We start from the raw sequence: 19,149 nt of genomic DNA, 5'->3' as shown, positions 1-19,149 counted from the left end.
AAGCTAACTTAAAGTGCCACAAGTAAAGGTACTCATTGTGCAGAATCGCTCATTTGAGAATAAATCACATTATAATATTGTGTTACAGTTAATGTTTACATCTATTTAATGATGTAGCAGGTAAAGATGAAGCTAATTTCTCCCTTTAACTTATACCTATGTTAATACATATTTGTTGATCATATTTTGTAGCGTGAATCCCAATCTGCAAAGTAACGAGTCCATAAAGATATCAGATAAATGCAGTGGAGTAAAAAGGACCTGAGTAAATGTACTTTGTTATTTTCCACCACTGCACAACACAACACACATCAAGCAAGCAGAGGAGCAGAGGAAGTGCCATGATGTCTTTATTTATTAGCCAGGCTACAATATGACTTCAGACATGCATCAATATGAATACAGAGAGCAGAATGTTGATTATTTAGCTGTAGACACTTGTGCAGATCTGATAACCTGGCATTCAGATTCATCAATCAAATATATTTCTGGAGGAATACTTCATGAATCTTCTGTCACTTGCGTTTTACGTTGCATAACCCGAATCTTGTTCTTCATAATATCGTCATGCAGGAGCGTCTTCAGAGCTCACACATGCACTCGTAAAGGTGATGCAGCGCAGTGATGTGGACACAGTGGCCTTAATGGCAGCATTGACAGTATTGATAATGACACGTTATCTGTATCAAAACGCAAACGCATTTCACATCAACAACAAAATAAGGAGGTCGTTCACATCGTGTCAGTAACCGAAACATCTCTAAGTGTCCCATCGAATATTCAACATATTCATGATGCACAATAACACAAGTGAAATGAATGTTTTGATGATGCAAGCACTCGCAAGACGTGGTCACACAGATCAGCTGATAACACGTCACATGATCTCATGTGACGGGAGCACAGAGCAACATGGAGGGAAGGAGGTCAGAGATGGAAAAGTGGGATTCCCCTCTGGAGGCACACGTCATTACAACATACCGTCTTAATGATGATGATTATAGGGGCTGTAAAATGTGTTAATCACTCTATTTAATCATTACCGCATTTACACAGTGATATGATAACAGAAAGAAAGGACGGAATGAGAGCTCTCTTGTTTTGGTTTAGTGATCGCTCCTCAATGCAAACAGCCCCAAGGTCAACATCCATGTTGGTCACCTGAAGACTACTGCAAATATAGCTTGCATGTTTGGGACTAACTACATAAAAGCAAGAGGATAACATCCGTCTACCCGGGCTCACTGGAAGACAATATTCTACAGGGGGGAAAGCTAGCGAAAGAAAATACAGAGCAGAAGAGAGGAGGACGCTTTAATCCTCGAACTGGGCGGTGTCTTCGTTTAGCAGAACATGCCAGCGCTCAATCCTCTTGTCTTTGTTCTTCAGGCACTCGTACCAGTGCTTCAGACACTCTCCTTTAGCCTGGATGCCCAACTGACATCCTCCTGGAGGCGGAGAGAGGAGTTAGCGTTGATATGTAAGCAATAGTAAGACTCCATGTACATGCTAGCCTGAGGCTGTATTTACCATGGATGTATAAACAGAACTGGATGCAGCACTAGAGGCAGGGCCCCCGTTTATTCACATGAAAGCTGCTCAGTGGCGCATGAAGCCAAAAATGTTTGACTTCCTGGGCATAAAATTACCCAGATGTTCCACATGGTTGGGCCCTTAGAGCAAGAATACCAGCGTCTGGGGCCACCTATGCCAGCTAACCTCTGGTTATCCCTCTGAATCGGGATAAAATGATTTAATTGTGTAGCAAAAACACAAATAACCTCATGGTGGCACTGCTGAAAAAGTCAGAGGATCATTAAACAACACCAATCTGATTCATGGTGGAGGTGAAGTGAACGTTTTGACTTGCTGGTGGCGCTAAAGGAAAATTAACCAAAAATATGTGTGCCAAATTTCATGGCAATCCGTCTGATAGTTGTTGAGATATTTCAGGCTGGGGGGCCGGTTACAAATGGCTAAAACTGGCAAACTGGCTGAATGAGGATTGCAAGAGGATATTCACACTTACCAATGAAGTCGTTGGATTTGCCCATGTCATAGTCCCAGACGGAGATGTCGAGGGTTTTCTTGGCCAGCTCGCCGTGCTTTATTTCATAACTGAATTCCTGAAACACAGTGGTGAAACATGAAATGACAAAGGCACCACATGGCAAAGTTCAGGATGTGCAAATACGGTAGAAAGCAGTGGTTTTGAAAGAGCTAACCTCGTTAAACTCTGGATTGAGTGTCTTCTTTTTGATCTGGGTCTTGTTTTTAGCTTTCTTCCCCATATCTGGCTTCAGACATCTGCAGAGCAAAAGAGCAAGATGGCGTAAAATAATTGTTATATTATTAGACATATGAGAATTAAGCTCTTAGGTCACATTTCTAGTCTAAACAGCATGAAGATGATAATGATTTGAATAAATAGTTCCACAATTTTAGCTTGTGTTAGCTTAGCTTAGCATAAAGACAAACAAACATGAGCTTTAAAGGTGCTGGTAGGTGAGTTTTTTTACCATTACACAGAGCCAGGCTAGCTGTTTCCCCCTGTTTCCAGTGTTTGTGCTAAGCTAAGCTATTAGTCCTGGCTGCAGCTTCACATTTACCGTATTTAGACACAAAATTGGTATCAATCGTCTCTCAGCAGGACAGTAAATTTCCCAAAAAGTCAATGGAGCACGTACACTTTGACAAACGGGTCAGAGTATCCGTTGGAGTCCATGGCGGCCAGGTGAGCACAGCGGACCACGCCCACCATCAGACGGCTCTGCTGACTGTTGTACGTCAGCGATACGAGGATGCGACCCCTCTCCTCTGAGTCCTCGCCTTCATTCAGCTGCACACACACACACACACACACACATTTAGAGCAAATGCACATAAAGTAATGGTATTTAATTTCACTGATACTAAAGCTCTGGTGTACATATCTGGAGGGATTACACAGTGATTATCATAATCTGCTAATGGATGATAATGTACGTGCTTGAGTGCGAAATCATCTGCATGTATATTATTATGCAACAGGGTTGACTTCATTTACAGTTACATTAACAAATCCCACAAAACAAATGTGTCGATCAGTCCCAATACTAAAGACATGCATTTTTATTAATCATCATTATATAGTTTGATTTTTAAAAAAGTCCTAGTTGGTCACCTTGTGCAATTTTAATCATTTTTGGACAACAATGCAGCTCAATGTAAGGATGTCCCAGTCAGTCAAATTCCTCTTCAAAACTCTCTCCTTGCATGTCAGCTCTCTTTCTCCTCAACTTAATAGTTATTGGTATTTATTTTTATATTTTAGGTTCAAAATGACTTGTTTGAGCCACTGACAGGCTCAGATTGTTATTCTGAGTGTCCGACAACATTATGGAAAGGATCCCTGCAGAGAGAGACCTGTAGCAGCCGTTGTATCGTGGTATTCAGACCCACCAGACTCCATTGAAAAAAGCAGTAATTTTAGCTCGCAGAAGTGGCTGGTCTGCTGCTGCCTCAAAAAAATAAAACAGACTTATCCTTTAACTTCTGTGTACCTCACTGAATACACTCTCTGTGTGGGGTAACATGAGGCTGCAGCACTACAAAATGAGTTCTGACTAAATGAGTGTAACTGATAGCGGAAACAGTGAATATTTTAATGCTATTGATGAAGAAATTGAATGTGCGATCGATCGTTCCCGGTTGATACCTGATCTCATAAAAGGTCAGATCCTTATGTCTCTGGTACAGAGGGATAAGATATACCAGGAAGAAGATGTACTTTGGACACACTCACAGTACTTCTCAGTAGATTCAGTGCTGGCTTTGCTCTTTTTTTGGGACTTTTTGGCAGAATATGACTCCTTTAATCAAAATAAGATTCACCCAGACAGGATATGATCTGCTGTTCTCCCTTTATATTTATACTTTGTGAATTATACAACAATAGATATGATCCATATGAGGGTCTTACGTCATCCTCATAGAGAGCCATGCCACGGGCTTGTCCTCCTACAGCCTTCTTCACCTGTGGAGAGAGACAACCAGTAATAACCATCATCATCCTCACCACTAGCACCGTTATCTTCACTTCCTGTACAGGGGTAAACACAGCTAAGCCAATGTGGAAGCTAAACTGTTAAAGGCACAGTTTAATATTTTGGGAAGCCAAAAAAAGGCTCATTAAATAACACACTAAATCTTGTTTGTTTGCAAATCAATCAATTAATCAATGTTGTCAAGATTATGCTTTGCTCGGCTATGAGTCATAGACAAGCATCATCAGGCTATGGCGCTTCCTGCTCTTTCTGTATGCTAACGGTTAGCTGTTAGCTGAAAGTCGGCCATTTTCCTACGAGCTCCAGGAGGCTTTTACTCCATGAAAATGCAGCTCTGCAGGTTTTCTAAGCACTGAAATAAATGTCCCTCATCGTGATGGAAGCGCCTACGGTGCGTTCATAAGCACATACGTGTGCACATGCACGAACATGTGGTGCAGTTCCAGCTTGGTGGTTTGAAAATGTGACCACCCCACATTTGTTTAATCAGTAGAACAACTTGTTGTTTTGCTTTCATGCTGGACGGTGATGGAAAGACTCACAGTCACTGCACCCAGCCACGAAATAGTCCAGCACATAACCACCCTGTTTCCAATCTTTATGCTAAGCTAAGCTAAGCTAACTCTCTCCTGCTTCATATTAAACATGCACATATGAGAGGTTATCAATCATCTCATCAAACACCTGAAGACAATAGATGTATTTCCACAAAATGTTGAACTATTCCTAAAGGGTCAGTTCACCAAATTATACGATAATATATTTCACTCTATGTAGATGATTTTGTTTTGTTTTTTGATAACACAGCCTCAGCCTAAGGTCCATTTATCTCTGGACATTTCAGTCATTTCTTATGGTCTTCACCTGCAAATGAAATTTGCTCAGTTGTCATGGAAATATGAAGATTCACATTTTCATTTTCAATCGAATGAACTTTAAAACTCATCCAGATTTTGAGATATTGGTTCCCGAGAAGCTAAAATGTGATTTGGATGAAGTGACCCAATAATATAAATGTGGTTTATTCTGCTTTTTGATAATATGAGATGTCAGTATTGTTCTCAGTCTTACCGGGATGACTCGCTCCAAACAAACGCTGAAGTTCTTCTTCTGGTCAAACTTCAGTTTCTTCAGGGCGACTCGTGTCTCTCCTATGAATTCATTGTGTCCAAACTTGTCCTCGTCGCTCACTGAAAGCCTGAAGACAGACGGTTCCCCTCGTGAGAGTCTTTTTTACTTTTATGCAATTGATAGTTGGAAGAAGAGGAGAGGCAGGTTGAGGTCGTTCTTACCGGAGAGTCTTGCGTGACATTTCTTCATCAGTGATGCCGTGGTACACCAGCGTCTCGTTCCACACGGGATTCAGCGTGTTTTTAAGTGTCTTGGTGCGAAGCTTGTTAGACTGATTAACAGCAACACAAGACAAGCACAGCACAGCAGATGTTGTTGCATGTCGAAATGACTTGAAGCAGGCAAATTGCTCTGTTTCACTGTGACTAAAACTCACTCAAGAGGACGACAGGATAATGACAAGTCATAAATCATGCACCAACCAATCATGCAGTAGCGCCAGTGGGTGGGTTATTGTAACATCATGTAATCTGAGTGCTCCCCTGCACCTCCTTCACAAGCTGCTTGCTCTCAGAAGATCACTGAACTTTACATTTCTAGGTGTGTTTTTCACCTTGAGTCATTTTCTCAAATATCACCACTTATAAGAGAATGATTGGGAGGTACAAAAATGTCTTGCACTGGTCCAGTAGATCGCATCAGCCATCAGCCTCGGAGCAATGGCTGTGATGTGATCCTTTGGGGAAACTGCACCTGATCACAGTAGATCCACTAAAAGTGCTTAAAGATTGTTATTCTAAGTGTGTGACAGCATCATGGAAAGGATCCCTACAGAGAGAGACCTGGAAGATCCTTTTGGTTTAACCACAAACAGCCGCTACAGCTCTCTCTTCAAACACACCAGACTCCATTGAGAAAAACGGTCATTTTACCTCACAGAACACTGAAGTTCCTGGTCTACTGCTGCTGTGATGAGTTAGTTTGTTTGTGAGATTGTGTGACTTTGGTGTTTTAAAGGGTTAGTTTGGATCCAACACAACATTTGTGTAACACACAAAACTAACTGATCAAGGCAGCGGTAGAACAGAAACTCCAGAGATAAAATTATTGTTTTTGTCAATGGAGTCTGGTGGTTTTGTAGAGAGAATTTAACAGCTGTTTCTGGAGTGTAGTGAGTGTTTGCAGTGATGGAAAGTATGACAGTGACTTTATACCTCTACTTCACAACATTTCAGAGGAAAATATCATACTTGTTTACTTTATTTTACAGCTGTAGTTATTTTGCAGATTGTGTGATTGTACCTTACTGGCTCCAGGTAGGAGGTGCAGCTTCACATACGGGTCAGCAAGTCCATTTGAGTCCATTGGCTTTAAACCCTGTGATGTAGAAGGAAAAATAATGGTCCAAATCAGCGTGAAGTGTTTGTGTGTTTGCCAACATGTTTGCTTTATTTCACTGGAGCCATTGATTGCAAATGTCTTGTGTCATGTTGTCCTGTCTTGTCTTATTTTGTCTTTTCTTGAGTCGCGTCGTCTTGTTTTGACTTTTCCCATCTTGTCATGTCTTATCTCGTCCCATCTTGTCTCCTTTAGTCTTATCTCGACTTGTCTTGTCCCATCACTGTCCCGTGTGGCCTCGTCTTAATCTGGACTTTTCTTGTTTAGTCTCGTCTCGTCACGTCTGGTGCACATGTGTGTCTACCTTAGCTTTAATGATGCAGCAGTGCAGAGTGTGGTTCTCCTGTTCGTAAAGGAGGCTGAACTCCAGAGACCCCAGAGTGGCTGCAAGAATAAAAACACAGAAACACATCTGAGAGAAAAATGGAGGCTGAACTCCTGTTAGAAAGACCAATTTCCCTCCAAAGCAGAAAAGCATCGATTTGTTGCTGAAAATCGCTCCAGTGGATATTTTTTTTACAGCTGCAGGAATTTATGCTACTCAACATCTCAAAATCTGTCTTACTGGCATCATCTGAGTCGTAGTCGACGTCCTCGTCCTCTGTTCGATCTGGTGGAGGTCGTGGTGGAGCGGGGTTGTTCGCCGGTGGGTTAACAGGAGGAGTAATTCTGGCTGTAGGTGCATGTGATGTAATAGAGCTGGAGACAACAGGTTGTCTTTTTGCCTCCACAGCTGGAGGCGACACCGTCTCCTCCCTCTCTGGGCGTTTGTTTTCCACATGTGCAGCAGGAGCTGGCAGCGTTACCAAACAAAGTCTACAGTTATTTCTGTCGGGGACATCTTTTCATATACTGATGAAAGTGTTGTTCTTAGAAAGAGCAGCGCTTCTCTACCTGAGGCCGTGGCGGCCTGCTGTGCGTTTGCCCGAGGTGGTTTGGAGGCGAGCACATGTCGCTCGGTCTTCGTTACAGCTGCCGGAGAGGCCTGACTCTCATTATAGCTGTCAGCTGTTGTCCTTGCTGTCTGCTCCCATTGTTTGGATCCACGGGACTGCTGCTGCTGTGAGTCCACACTGTGCCCTGAAGAGACAAAATAAGAATATCACTGCCACTGCAACAGATAGTGTCGGCACTGCTGCAGCAGCTCCTACTGCTACTGCTGTCACTCAGTAGATCTGTGACTTCAGTTCAAACACATTGTTAAAACTATTAAACAGATGCACCTGTGTCTCGAGAAGAGGATATTTTGTTTAATGTACCCTGTCTTATATATTTGTATTTATTATTTTAATGGTTTTGCTGCCTAAACCGAACACAACTGAGACTGAAAACTGATACTGATAAAAGAATATTAAAATATAAACCCAACAAATGAATGAATGTCTTTGCTTCATTCTTTTAACTGCCAAATCAGGTGTAACTCACCATTTGACATTGATATTTGCATCCGGGTGCTGTTATGTACAGCTATTTATTATTCACGCATATTTCTGTTACTTAATGATATCCCATAACCAACTAATAATACCTAGTGTGTATTTAAAATGCATACATGCAAGCACGTTTTTAATAATTATCTCGGTATGTTGGTAAAAACTTCATCTCTCTGTATAAAGTACCGTTTCCCTGATGATGTGCTGCAGGTTCCTGCGGTCCATCGTGGTCTCCTGGACCAGAACTGTTCTCGGTGCTGGACTGTCTGGATCTGGACAGAGGGAGGGGGGAAGGCAGAGTCTGCTGTTCTCTTCCCTTGAAGAACCAAGCGCCTGAACGCTTCTGTACCTGCAGCAACAAATACACAGTGTCAGCTGAGTGATCGCAAGCAAGAATGGAAAATCTATATGCAGCATCTCTTATATGCATGAACATAAACAACAGAAAAACATAGACACAACATAACATAACAATATCTACAGGTTTCTGAAGGGGCATTCTTTTAACTATCACCTCATAAAGCTGAGATTCAAACATTGAGCAACACTGGAATGAATTTGCTGCCATGAAAGTCCGATATATGTTTTGGTTTCCAACAGCTCTTGGTGAAGATATGTGGCTACAAATCCTCCTAAATGTTCACCAGCTGGTTGCTAACATTACCTGTCTGCTGTTTGCTGCTGAGCACACAGTGTATACAGGTTTTATTTGAGCTTTTGGACGAAAGCAGCTTCCTGGAAACGATGCTGATGAGAGCAGTGAGGCTGCTGACTGTAAAACCAAAACAATGAGCTGAAAGAGGCTAAAACTCTCTGTGGAGTTGATGGGAACAGCAAAGTTGATCTGATCTTAAGATAATAATGCAGCTTTAAAATGGCTATAACCACCGTTTTTATGATGGAAAATGAGCCAACTTCTCACTTGATTTATCAGCTCAGTGAACATTTTCCTGATGAGTTTCTGCTCTCAGTCTCTAGTTTACAGTCTTCTTCAGCACAGCAGGATCATCATTTAGTAAATTATGGCCCCATTTAGAGGAAAATACACCAGGAACAGGAGGAGACTTTACGGCAGGACTACCTTGTGACTGATCAATCTGAGGTCAGGCCTAAACCTAACCAATCACAAGTGGGTCTTTGCAGAATGGGGGTGGAAAAAAAAAATCAAGCGTTACTCCAAAAAACTAAGATTGCAACGGCCAAATACCAAATTTGAGGCTTCAAAGGCAGGCAGCTGTTTTTTAAAAGAGAAAATGCTCCAAAAACCAACTGTTAACGACCAATTCAGCACCAAACAGCAGGCAGACACAGTTAGAGAGCATTTAGCAGCTACAGTGGTGGAGACCAAAAGCAGAGCTAAAAGAGAGAGAATATCTGACTTAAATTCATCAGGTGACACAAAAATTCTGGATGAATCATAATGTTGATCCTTAGATGTACAAATAACCTCCTTGTAAGTGAAATGACCACATTTATTTGTGGGCAAAATGCGCCGACTTCAAAAGAAAAGTTGTGAGACGTTTGAGATTGTAACCAACGAGCTGCAGTTCAGCCTCTCTACTGTAGCTACGTTCAAATAGACTGACTGATTCATTGGTTTGATTTTACTGGGAAAATAACTGCTAAATAAATGTTTTTTTCTACATCCGTTAATTGTACGTAACAGACACATGCTGGCTTTGTATTCGCAGCATTATAGACGAGTTATTCTGTGTGTGACTGACAGCAGAGAGCATTTATTTAAAGAGTCTCGGCTCCCCCGGGGCAGAGACTTCAACACAGCACCATCATCAAAGCAGCATTGTATAACTGCAGTCTTCACGTTTTATATCAATCAGAATACTATGCAGATTTGTAAAAATTAAATGAAATAAATCATTATATATATTACTCATGATATTGAGGGGGTATCAATGGAAGGTAATTTTCCAGGTCAGTGAAGGGTGAAATGTGAAACGAGTCTAAACGGTAGAAAAATGGATCATATCTCCAGTTCTGGTGGAGGAAGAATGCCATAATTTGGCCCCATGATTTTATCAAACCCACTCTGTTCCTCATCTCTCCTTCCCCTCACCTCTTTGTGCTCATTGCAGATTCTGCACAGCCACATAGGACTCGCCCTGCTGTTGCTCCAAATCCCACATTTGCTGCACATGTGCTGCAAAGAGGCAAAAAAAAACATACATAAGACACACACGCAAAGAGGCATAATCCCAAGCAGATTTAGTTCTTGATGGCAGGTGCACAGAGCCCATATATTTCACAGTTCAGATAGCATTAACCTCTCTCCGCAGTTATTGAGAGCAACAAGAAACAGAATGTGATGCATAAGACCAGGAAAAACAGTCTACGTCAGAACAAGTTAGCACACGGCTCACTGGGCGCTTATCGCCATAGGAAACCTCCGAGTCCACAACACTATAGAAAATATAGTAAACAGAAATCCGGTCCATGCAGAGAAGTCCTCTGGGGACATGCTCAGAGCAGGTGTCGCCTTTCAGACCCATCTCACAAAAATATGTGGGATGATTACGACTTCTTTACCCCACATGACATCCTGCTGCTACACACAGTGATGAAATGACACCAAGGTTCACTAAAAGTACACAGAAAAAGCATTTTAGTCACTCGAAACAAAGATGAAAACTAGAAAAACAACAACTAACTGAAACGATACAGTTTACTGAAACTAAAATAAAAGAAAATGATAATTTACTGGACATTCGTACTCTTTTGGTCAATCTGAAACCTGCCCCTGACAAACACCCCCCATATTATAATAATAACTAAAAATACTGAAACTAATAAAAACTAAACTAAAACTAAGCATCTTTAAATAATAAAAAAAATCAGGACCCTTTGTTGTGGTGGACACAGATTCTCTGGTGATGTCGAGTAAAGAGTTACAGACTTATTTTAACTTAACTTACATAACATGGACAGGACATGAACACATGAACCCAATGTAACGTGTTTGTGAGCTGATTTCTGAGTGATGTGATGTGATGGGATCCCCGGCATTGTTAGTTTGTCCATATGATGTCAGTAACGGCTGGGAAACCACAAGCCAGTGGACTCAGTTAGCACGACTCCAGACAACTGGCAGATAAGGTAGACGGGGAGGCAGTCCGAGAGAAGGCAAAGAAGTCCAGGAGGGGCAGAGGCAAGAGTCGAAGGGAAGAGCAGGAATCAAAAAAACCAGGAATGTAGTACACAAGAAAAACAGCTGGAAGACAAACTGGCCCAGAGGACAGGGGAGACACAATCAGTGGTGGTGGGAAAACACACAATGGGAGGAAGTGAAATGAGAAATGAGGGGAAAGGGTAAGAAACCAAAATAAAACAGGAAGTAAAGAAGCAAGAAGGACAAACAGCAAAACCCAAGGACGGGTCAGGAGTGTCATGAAGTAAAAAGAAATCCATGTACACTAATCTATAGATGAAATGTTTTGCTGAGATACTTGGGTGTGAAAAAAGAAACACAAGGATCCACCTACTTTTTTACACTCCACACAGAGGACGGGTGTGACCCCCTGCGGTCCAAACGACGTCCCACACAACAGGCAGCGCGACTGTCCGTCTCCACACGCCGTCTTCTTGATGCTATCCAGGCGACTGGAGAGACGCCTGAGAACACATGCAGATGAATGTGAGCACAGACACAACCTTGGCGCTGGTTTTCCACTAAGAATCATCCGGCTCACTGGGCATCTCTGTGTGGTTGAGTCATGTGCAACAGAGACAATAGTTTTTCCCCCTCACTCAATCCTCTGCTGCTCCATGCTCTCCATCATGGCCGCGCGAGCCAGCACGCCGTTGATGATCTCCTTCTCCTCATCCGTGAGCTCCTCTCCTGGGAGGCCGCCAGACACGTTCATCATCCACCTAATCCTGAAGCACACACACACACACACACACACACACACACACACACACACACACACACACACACACACAGGGTGTAAACAGAACAAGAACACAGCTCAGACAGACGTTTCTGCAGAAAGTGCATCACTAAACAGTAAAGTCTGAGGACAGGAGCACAGCTGGACTCAATGCAACTGTGAGCAACAGCGGAAAAAGTCACACACAAGTGGGTTTCGTGATGAGTTAACTTATATTATTACACGTTTTTGCTTAATACTCGATTCTGATTGGTCAATTACGGCATTTCAGGGTCATTTCTGTATAACAGACAGCTGCTGTGGACGCAGCTCTGATGACGGAGTACTGACAGTACACTTTCACATCACTCAGCAAGGCGAGAAGTTAAACCATGAAGCAAACATGAACAAACAAAGTAAGAACACATCCACATGTGGTCAGTGACTACGTCCTCACACACACACACAGTAATGCAGCTGTCGTCAGAGCATCAAGTAAGACGATAAAACAAAGACTCTGTGCTTCATCACCACAACATTTCCCTGTTTAACATTCTGCTGTGTGCACCCAGCTCCTGCTTTCTGTTTGATGTTGTTAGAAACACTTTAAACCAGTCTGTGTACCTACTCTGGGAAAAAAAATAGGTTATGTGAGACTTGATCAAGGTAGCTATATTTGTTACATGCATAAATATGAGCCGCAGCCCTGAACGCTACTGATGGAAATTAAATAGCTGCTCTGCCGTCTTGGGATCGTTGTTATGAAGCTTTAATGTACCTGCGTCCTGCAGAGAGTCCATGCAAACTATCCACACAGCTACCAACACTTTATTTCTTCCTTCTTAATGAAGGTAATGACCTCTTGTTATGTAGTGTTATGTAGATGTGACCAGAGTGTAAAATGTCCTAACTGCATTGTTTGCACTGTCTCTGTTTACCTGACTCATACAAGTGCTGTTAGGACGTTCTCATACACGGATCAATAGCCAACGCTTCACATTTATCTTGGTTTTGTCTTGTTCTCCGTTGCTGCTGGTCTCTGAGAGTTGAACCATGAGGTTGACATTTGTGGGGTTGTACTGTAAAAGTATTTGATGGATTGTCTTAGAATTAGGTTCAGACATTCAGACTTTCCATCATCGGGCCAAAATGTGTCCAATATGTTTGGTTTATGACTAAATATCTGCAACAACTGACGACATTTACAGCCTCAGTTTTGTGTTTAGAGCTAATTGGTGAACGGTCAGTATGGAAGCACCAACGCTGCTCCTTTTTAAACATTTGATGTGTATTGTTCTGTTAGAGAGTACATCTTATATGTGGTGTTGGAAGTGTACAATGAAGTGGGTGAAAAACATAAAAAATGGCCAAATGAAACGCACACTGGTGCCAATTCATGTGAACAAAATTGTAGAGAATAAAATCAGTGAGTGAGTCAGACCCCCCAGCATAAAACTGAGCGAGCAGTTCCCTGCATTGCTCTGCTTGTAAAACATTTCATTGTCCATTCAGCTGTCAGTGTGCCGTGGCTGGAGAGGCACTCATCCTAAAAGGTTTGAGAGGAGCTAATCTGATTAGCTATGATTTATTTCAGTTCTACCACACCTACTGCTGCACCAGTGTAGCCGACTCAATGTGCTCCACCGGTGCCTCCAGCCGTAAAATTCCCAAACATCTGCCGGTGATGTCCGAGCGCACAGACGCCATGCACTCGTGCAGCTGCTTGAAAATAGGCCGTTAATTGAGGCTGACTGCTGAATAAGGAAAGTGAACTGTTGGCGGTAATGTGTTATTGAAGTCTGTTCTGCACTGTGCACGCCTCAAGGCATTTTCGCTCATTATCTTTTGACAAGAACATTTTTAAGAGGAAAGCATGACCTCAACTTCTCGCCTGTGGTCCACCCAGGCTGCTGAAACACACCACACCTCCCTGATTGACTGATCCTGTGGAGCCTTCGCTGACGATGAGGAGGGAGTATGCAGAGAGATTAGTGCATTATACATGTGCAGCTGTATCTCTCCACACCGAGCACATTTTATTCTCCATCAAAAATCAGTTTTTAAGGGTTTCGAAGGCGGCCGACTGAAATTATCCGTGGGATCGGTCACCTAATGTCATCATTTCACTCTTACCTCGCCTGTGGTCTGAATAATCTACAGTGGAGGTAGGTGCTGGCTGTTATATGACTGTGTCCGAGCATTAAACATCATTAGAGATGAGGCAGTGACCGCTGAGTGGGAATATTCCAGCGCCTCACTTGCTCAAAGGCTCGATGCCCTTCATCATCCTCATCCCGTGCTTTTCCTCCCTGTTCTGTTCCCTGAAAAACGTCCTGTCGCCGCTGCATGTAAATGTCAGGGGTTGCTATCAATGTGGACAGTGTGACAACATGACAGATTGATGCCTGTGTGTGTGTGTGTGTGTGTGTGTGTGTGTGTGTGTGTGTGTGTGTGTGTGTGTGTGTGCCTTGAAGGGTTCAGAGTGAGAGGAGAGAAGAAAGGTGGGGTCAGTGGGAAAGGAGACGCTCAGAAATGGCAGACACTCTCAGCCCGTGAGTCACCACTCAACAGATTTCACACACTCACACATATGCACATGCACACACACACACACACACACACACACACACACACACACACACACACACACTGTCATTATGCATCAAGTCATTGCAGTTACAGCTTGCACCAAGTGAAAATGACATTGTGGTTTTACTATAATGAAATGATCAGTGGTGGAACAAGTCACTTACATAACAGTAACAATAATAGAATAAAATAATAAAATTGCTCTATTACAACTAAAAGTTCTGCATTGAACTGCTGCTACTTATCTAAAAGTATTTAAGGAGATCTTAAGAGCTTAACACACAAAGTACAAAGTCACTAAGTTGTCATAAAAGTGTTTTAGTTCTGAGGGTTAGATGAGAAGATCAATACCACTCTGTCAGATATGAAGCTACAGGAGACAGTTAGCCTAGCTTAGCATAAAGACTGGAAACGGGGGGAAACAGCTAGCGTGGCTCTGTCCGAAGGTTAAAAAAAACAACTATGAAATGTGCTTTGTTATTTCCCGCCACTGCACAAATACGACTCTTAACAGCCATTGAAAAATTGGCAGCACTTATAAGGTCAGCACTTATACTCCGTATAATTCATATTTCAAATTAGCAATGAATTAGAGTCAGGCTCAGTGGCTTCTCTCCCTGCCACAGTCACGTGCACACACACACTCACACGCAGCGTGAATTGACTATTGACCCGAGTGCCTTACAGTAGATCAATGTGCACCGGAGCTCTGCAGCAGGACACGACACTCCCATCTGATTCTCAATGTCATCCACCCAAGAGGACTGAAACTGCTTACACATGACAGCATATCAATACCAGCCCTCGTTTCACCCCACGACCCCCCGCTGTGCCTCATGTGCAGCACTTGGGTGTCAAAACGCTCGTTTATATCATTAGAACAGAGCTGGTGTCCTCGCTGAGGGGTGACGGAGCCCAAACGTGTTACGTCCTCGATGTGGCGGCTTTAGTTAGTATGTTGGGGTATTTTTTTAATGAATGTGCTAATCACTGGCATTTTATCGGCAGGAGAGCTGAGAGAGAGAGAGAGAGAGAGAGAGAGAGAGAGAGAGAGAGAGAGCAATGACTGACAGAATGAGATCGAAGCTGAGATGACTTTCCTCTGCTGGTTTCGGTCCACGTCAGAGTGTGTGTGGAGGTCAGGGGGTATCAGGAGGTTCGTACCGAAAGGGGTCCAGTTAGAAGTGAGTTAGGTGGCTACTAATGATGCTCCTGGGGGGCCGACTGCCCTGTCACCACATAAGGACATCAATATTGGATGATTCTGCAAAAATTATTCCTGAAATATCGACGTATGATGGAAATACAGCGTAGTTATGGCTGGGGAACGACTGTTGTTAAGGGACATAAGGGATTTTTAAGGTGTAGTAGAAAACATATCATATTAAACACAATCACAGCTCAGTGACGGGAGGTGAACTCTGACCTCCTTCGATTCGCTGCATCCACCAAGTACTTTTACTCAACCGCTGTACTTACATACAGTTTTGCAGTACTTGTACTTGTCCAAAACCCACATTTATTACAAAACTGCTTCATCCAAAGCACCGACTGTGTCTGCCAAGTGAAGCTAAGGTGCCTTAAAGCTGCATTATTTCTAATCCACTCCACTGGCTCCAAACAGAAGTCTGATTGGATGGAAGTTTATGAGAAAATGAGCCAACTTCTCTCTTAATTTATTAGCTCGGTGAACATTTTCCTAATGAATTTATGTTCTCAATCACCAGCCTCAAATCTTTGTCAACACAGCAGAATGTCTATTTAGGAAATTGTGATCTCATTGAGAGGAAATAGACAATAAAGCAGGCCGTGCTTTATGGGTGGGAAAAACTCCTGGCTCCAAAACCAAGATGGCAGCCAGCATTAAATCAATATGGCGACTTTGAAAGTGCTAAACAGGCGATATTCACTTCTTTTATGCAGCCTATGGTCCTTACTCCTAGAACTGGAGTTACATCCATGTAACTACTATGACAAAGTGGTTATTTAATATTAATGGCGTGGCTGAACTTTGGCTGTAGCTGTTTTTCCAGCACTGTAATGTGACTGTTTTGCAGAAAGAGTCAGAAAAAGTGCCTTTGTATAACATTATGTTAATTATTAGTTATAAATATGTTGGTACAACTCTACAATAAGACTTCCCTTATGATGGATTAGAAATGGTTCAGGGTCAGTAAATTATTTAGGTTGTGAACACTTGATAAATCAATAATGAGCTGACCTGCTGCTTGCCAAATAGTGAGCCCTCGTTGTTAACAGTAATGGTATTTAACCACCAGCAGCAGATCAAATGACCAGATTCACACATTATTGCCAAATTTGTTTACCATGGCGGCTCTCCCTTTAATAAATCATCGGTATGGATCTGGATCTAGCCAATTACTGAGTCTGCATTGATGTCTGAAAACTATGTTATAACTTGTTTATTAATGATTTATAAAGTGCTTACATCCTAATTAATCACCTCATTATGAACCATTTATAATCCGGAGTAACGCTCGTCTACCAATATGGATTTTACCCTCATCGTGCCGTCGTTTTTTTGTTGACCTCAGGTTTATCTGTCAAATACTCGGCATCTTAAACTGACATATGTGCAGCATGTACGGTCCTAACGGCGCTCATGATGTGGGGGATGATGCGGCTTCATGCGAGCACCATTTGAGGGGGCCACACCAAGGACACGTGTCGTCACATGAGGCCCGGCTTGATTTACGCCTGGTCTATAGCGCGAGATGACTGAGGGGTGGAACGACCTCCTGGGAGACGGGGTACTTAGGTGTGTGTGTGTGTGTGTGTGTGTGTGTGTGTGTGTGTGTTTCCATTTGAGATTATAGGTCATAACTTGAGAGGTGAACCGAGTGTTAACCACTCCGAGATGATGAGAAGGGAAACGGATCAATTTTCATGTGCACACACAGTTGTTTTGTTGTACATTAAAGACAAATTGATAATCTGACTTCCACCGTCAACAATCAATGCTGGGAAGGAAGCAAATCTATGATAAATAATCTGATCTTTAAGACACTTTGATCCACGCTGGATGGATCGTGACTCCCAGACCGTCGTTTTTCTTTTTTAGAAATATCTCAACAATTGGATGGAAGGACATGAAATGTGCAGATATTCACGTTCCCTTCAGGATGGATTGTAATTTTCACAGCTAGAACCGCCATGAAGATGAAATTTGTAGTTTAGAGTGAACCATCTTGACAACTAGGAGATGGATTGGCATGAAATTTGCTGCAGATATTTTTCCACGAAGGATAAATCCGCCATGAGAGACATTTCTCAGCATTTTAATGGAATGGCACCAAATTTTGAGCAGACGTTTATGTTTCAGAGCCAAAGAATCAACGTGACTTTTCCTCTAGCGCCTACAGAGACAAAAGTGCTAATTAGCTAAATGTAGCATGCTAACTCACCCACATAACCATCACAGTGTTAACATTATCACAGAGTGCTGCAGCGATGAGTTCATCTTCACATACGGACACTTTTAGGATCTTTGAAGTGTAAATATGTAAAAAGCTAAGCTAACGTTAAGCTACAGAGGAACTACACCACAGAACACCACTAAACTATGCTGCAATATGAGAAAGACTGAAACAGGAAAATACTATAAATTAATAAATCTACAAGTTTTTAAGACACGTAAAAGCTTCAAAAGTCAAGAGAAACCAGCTTTGTTACTGCTCATCAGGAGACTTTGGTCTGAAAGGTTTTGTCTTTTAATGTCCCTCTGCTTTTACCTGTCTGTCTGTCTGTCTGTCTGCATCGTTCAGCTTCCCACTCTTCTGTCTGTCTGTCTGTCTGTCCCTCTGCATCGTTCAGCTTCCCACTCTTCTGTCTGTCTGTCTGTCCTTTTACCTGTCTGTCTGTCCCTCTGCATCGTTCAGCTTCCCACTCTTCTGTCTGTCTGTCTGTCTGTCCTTTTACCTGTCTGTCTGTCTGTCTGTCCCTCTGCATCGTTCAGCTTCCCACTCTTGTCTGTCTGTCTGTCCTTTTACCTGTCTGTCTGTCCCTCTGCATTGTTCAGCTTCCCACTCTCCTGTCTGTCTGTTTACCTGTCTGCCTGTCTGTCTGTCCCTCTGCATCGTTCAGCTTCCCACTCTTCTGTCTGTCTGTCTGTTTACCTGTCTGTCCCTCTGCATCATTCAGCTTCCCACTCTTCTGTCTGTCTGTTTGCCTGTCTGTCTGTCTGTCCCTCTGCATCGTTCAGCATCCCACTTTCCTGTCTCTCTATTTACCTGTCTGCCCACTCTTCTGTCTGTCTGTCTGTCTCTCTCTGCCAGTCTGTCTCTCTCTGCCAGTCTGTCTCTCTCTCTGTCTGTCTGTCCGTCTGTCTCTCTTTTTCTGCCCGTCTGTCTCTCTCTCTCTATCTGTCTGTCTCTGTCTGTCTGTCTCTCAGTGCAGTAAAGTAGGTTTTCTCTGACAAACACTTTAACCAAACTGACATTAACATCAGTACAAATCGACATGCAAGAAATGTGCACACACTTTCCCTCTGCCTAACACACACACACACACACACACACAGACATCTGTGTCCACATACATGCATATGTGTGTGTGTGTGTGTGTGTGTGCAGAGAGTGGACCTGTCACACACACTCAGCGGCCCACAGAAAAGCATCGCAAATTGACATGAAGTAAAAGGAAACCAAGGCATTTTAGCTCCATGAGACGATGTGGGCTGACTAAGAGCTGCAGGGCGGCACACACACA

The 19,149-nt window shown here is 42.7% G+C and overlaps 1 protein-coding gene across 1 annotated transcript; it reads right to left on the bottom strand.

The window, feature by feature from the left end:
• Window positions 1-1,205: 1,205 nt before the first annotated feature.
• Window positions 1,206-11,826, bottom strand: rph3aa (rabphilin 3A homolog (mouse), a). Its single transcript, XM_070850561.1, has 15 exons — window positions 11,711-11,826; window positions 11,446-11,575; window positions 10,023-10,106; window positions 8,135-8,297; window positions 7,410-7,595; window positions 7,081-7,308; window positions 6,820-6,899; window positions 6,420-6,494; window positions 5,339-5,448; window positions 5,118-5,244; window positions 3,962-4,015; window positions 2,688-2,839; window positions 2,226-2,307; window positions 2,030-2,126; window positions 1,206-1,448 (listed from the first exon to the last, which is right to left on the bottom strand). Exons 1-15 carry the CDS (start codon window positions 11,824-11,826, stop codon window positions 1,315-1,317), a joined length of 1,818 nt encoding a protein of 605 aa, XP_070706662.1. The 3' UTR covers window positions 1,206-1,314.
• Window positions 11,827-19,149: the final 7,323 nt, after the last annotated feature.

This window comes from Pempheris klunzingeri, chromosome 19 (assembly GCF_042242105.1).
Source record: "Pempheris klunzingeri isolate RE-2024b chromosome 19, fPemKlu1.hap1, whole genome shotgun sequence".
In the NCBI taxonomy this organism is placed as follows: domain Eukaryota; kingdom Metazoa; phylum Chordata; class Actinopteri; order Acropomatiformes; family Pempheridae; genus Pempheris; species Pempheris klunzingeri.
This window is presented reverse-complemented; position numbering and strand designations above follow the sequence as displayed.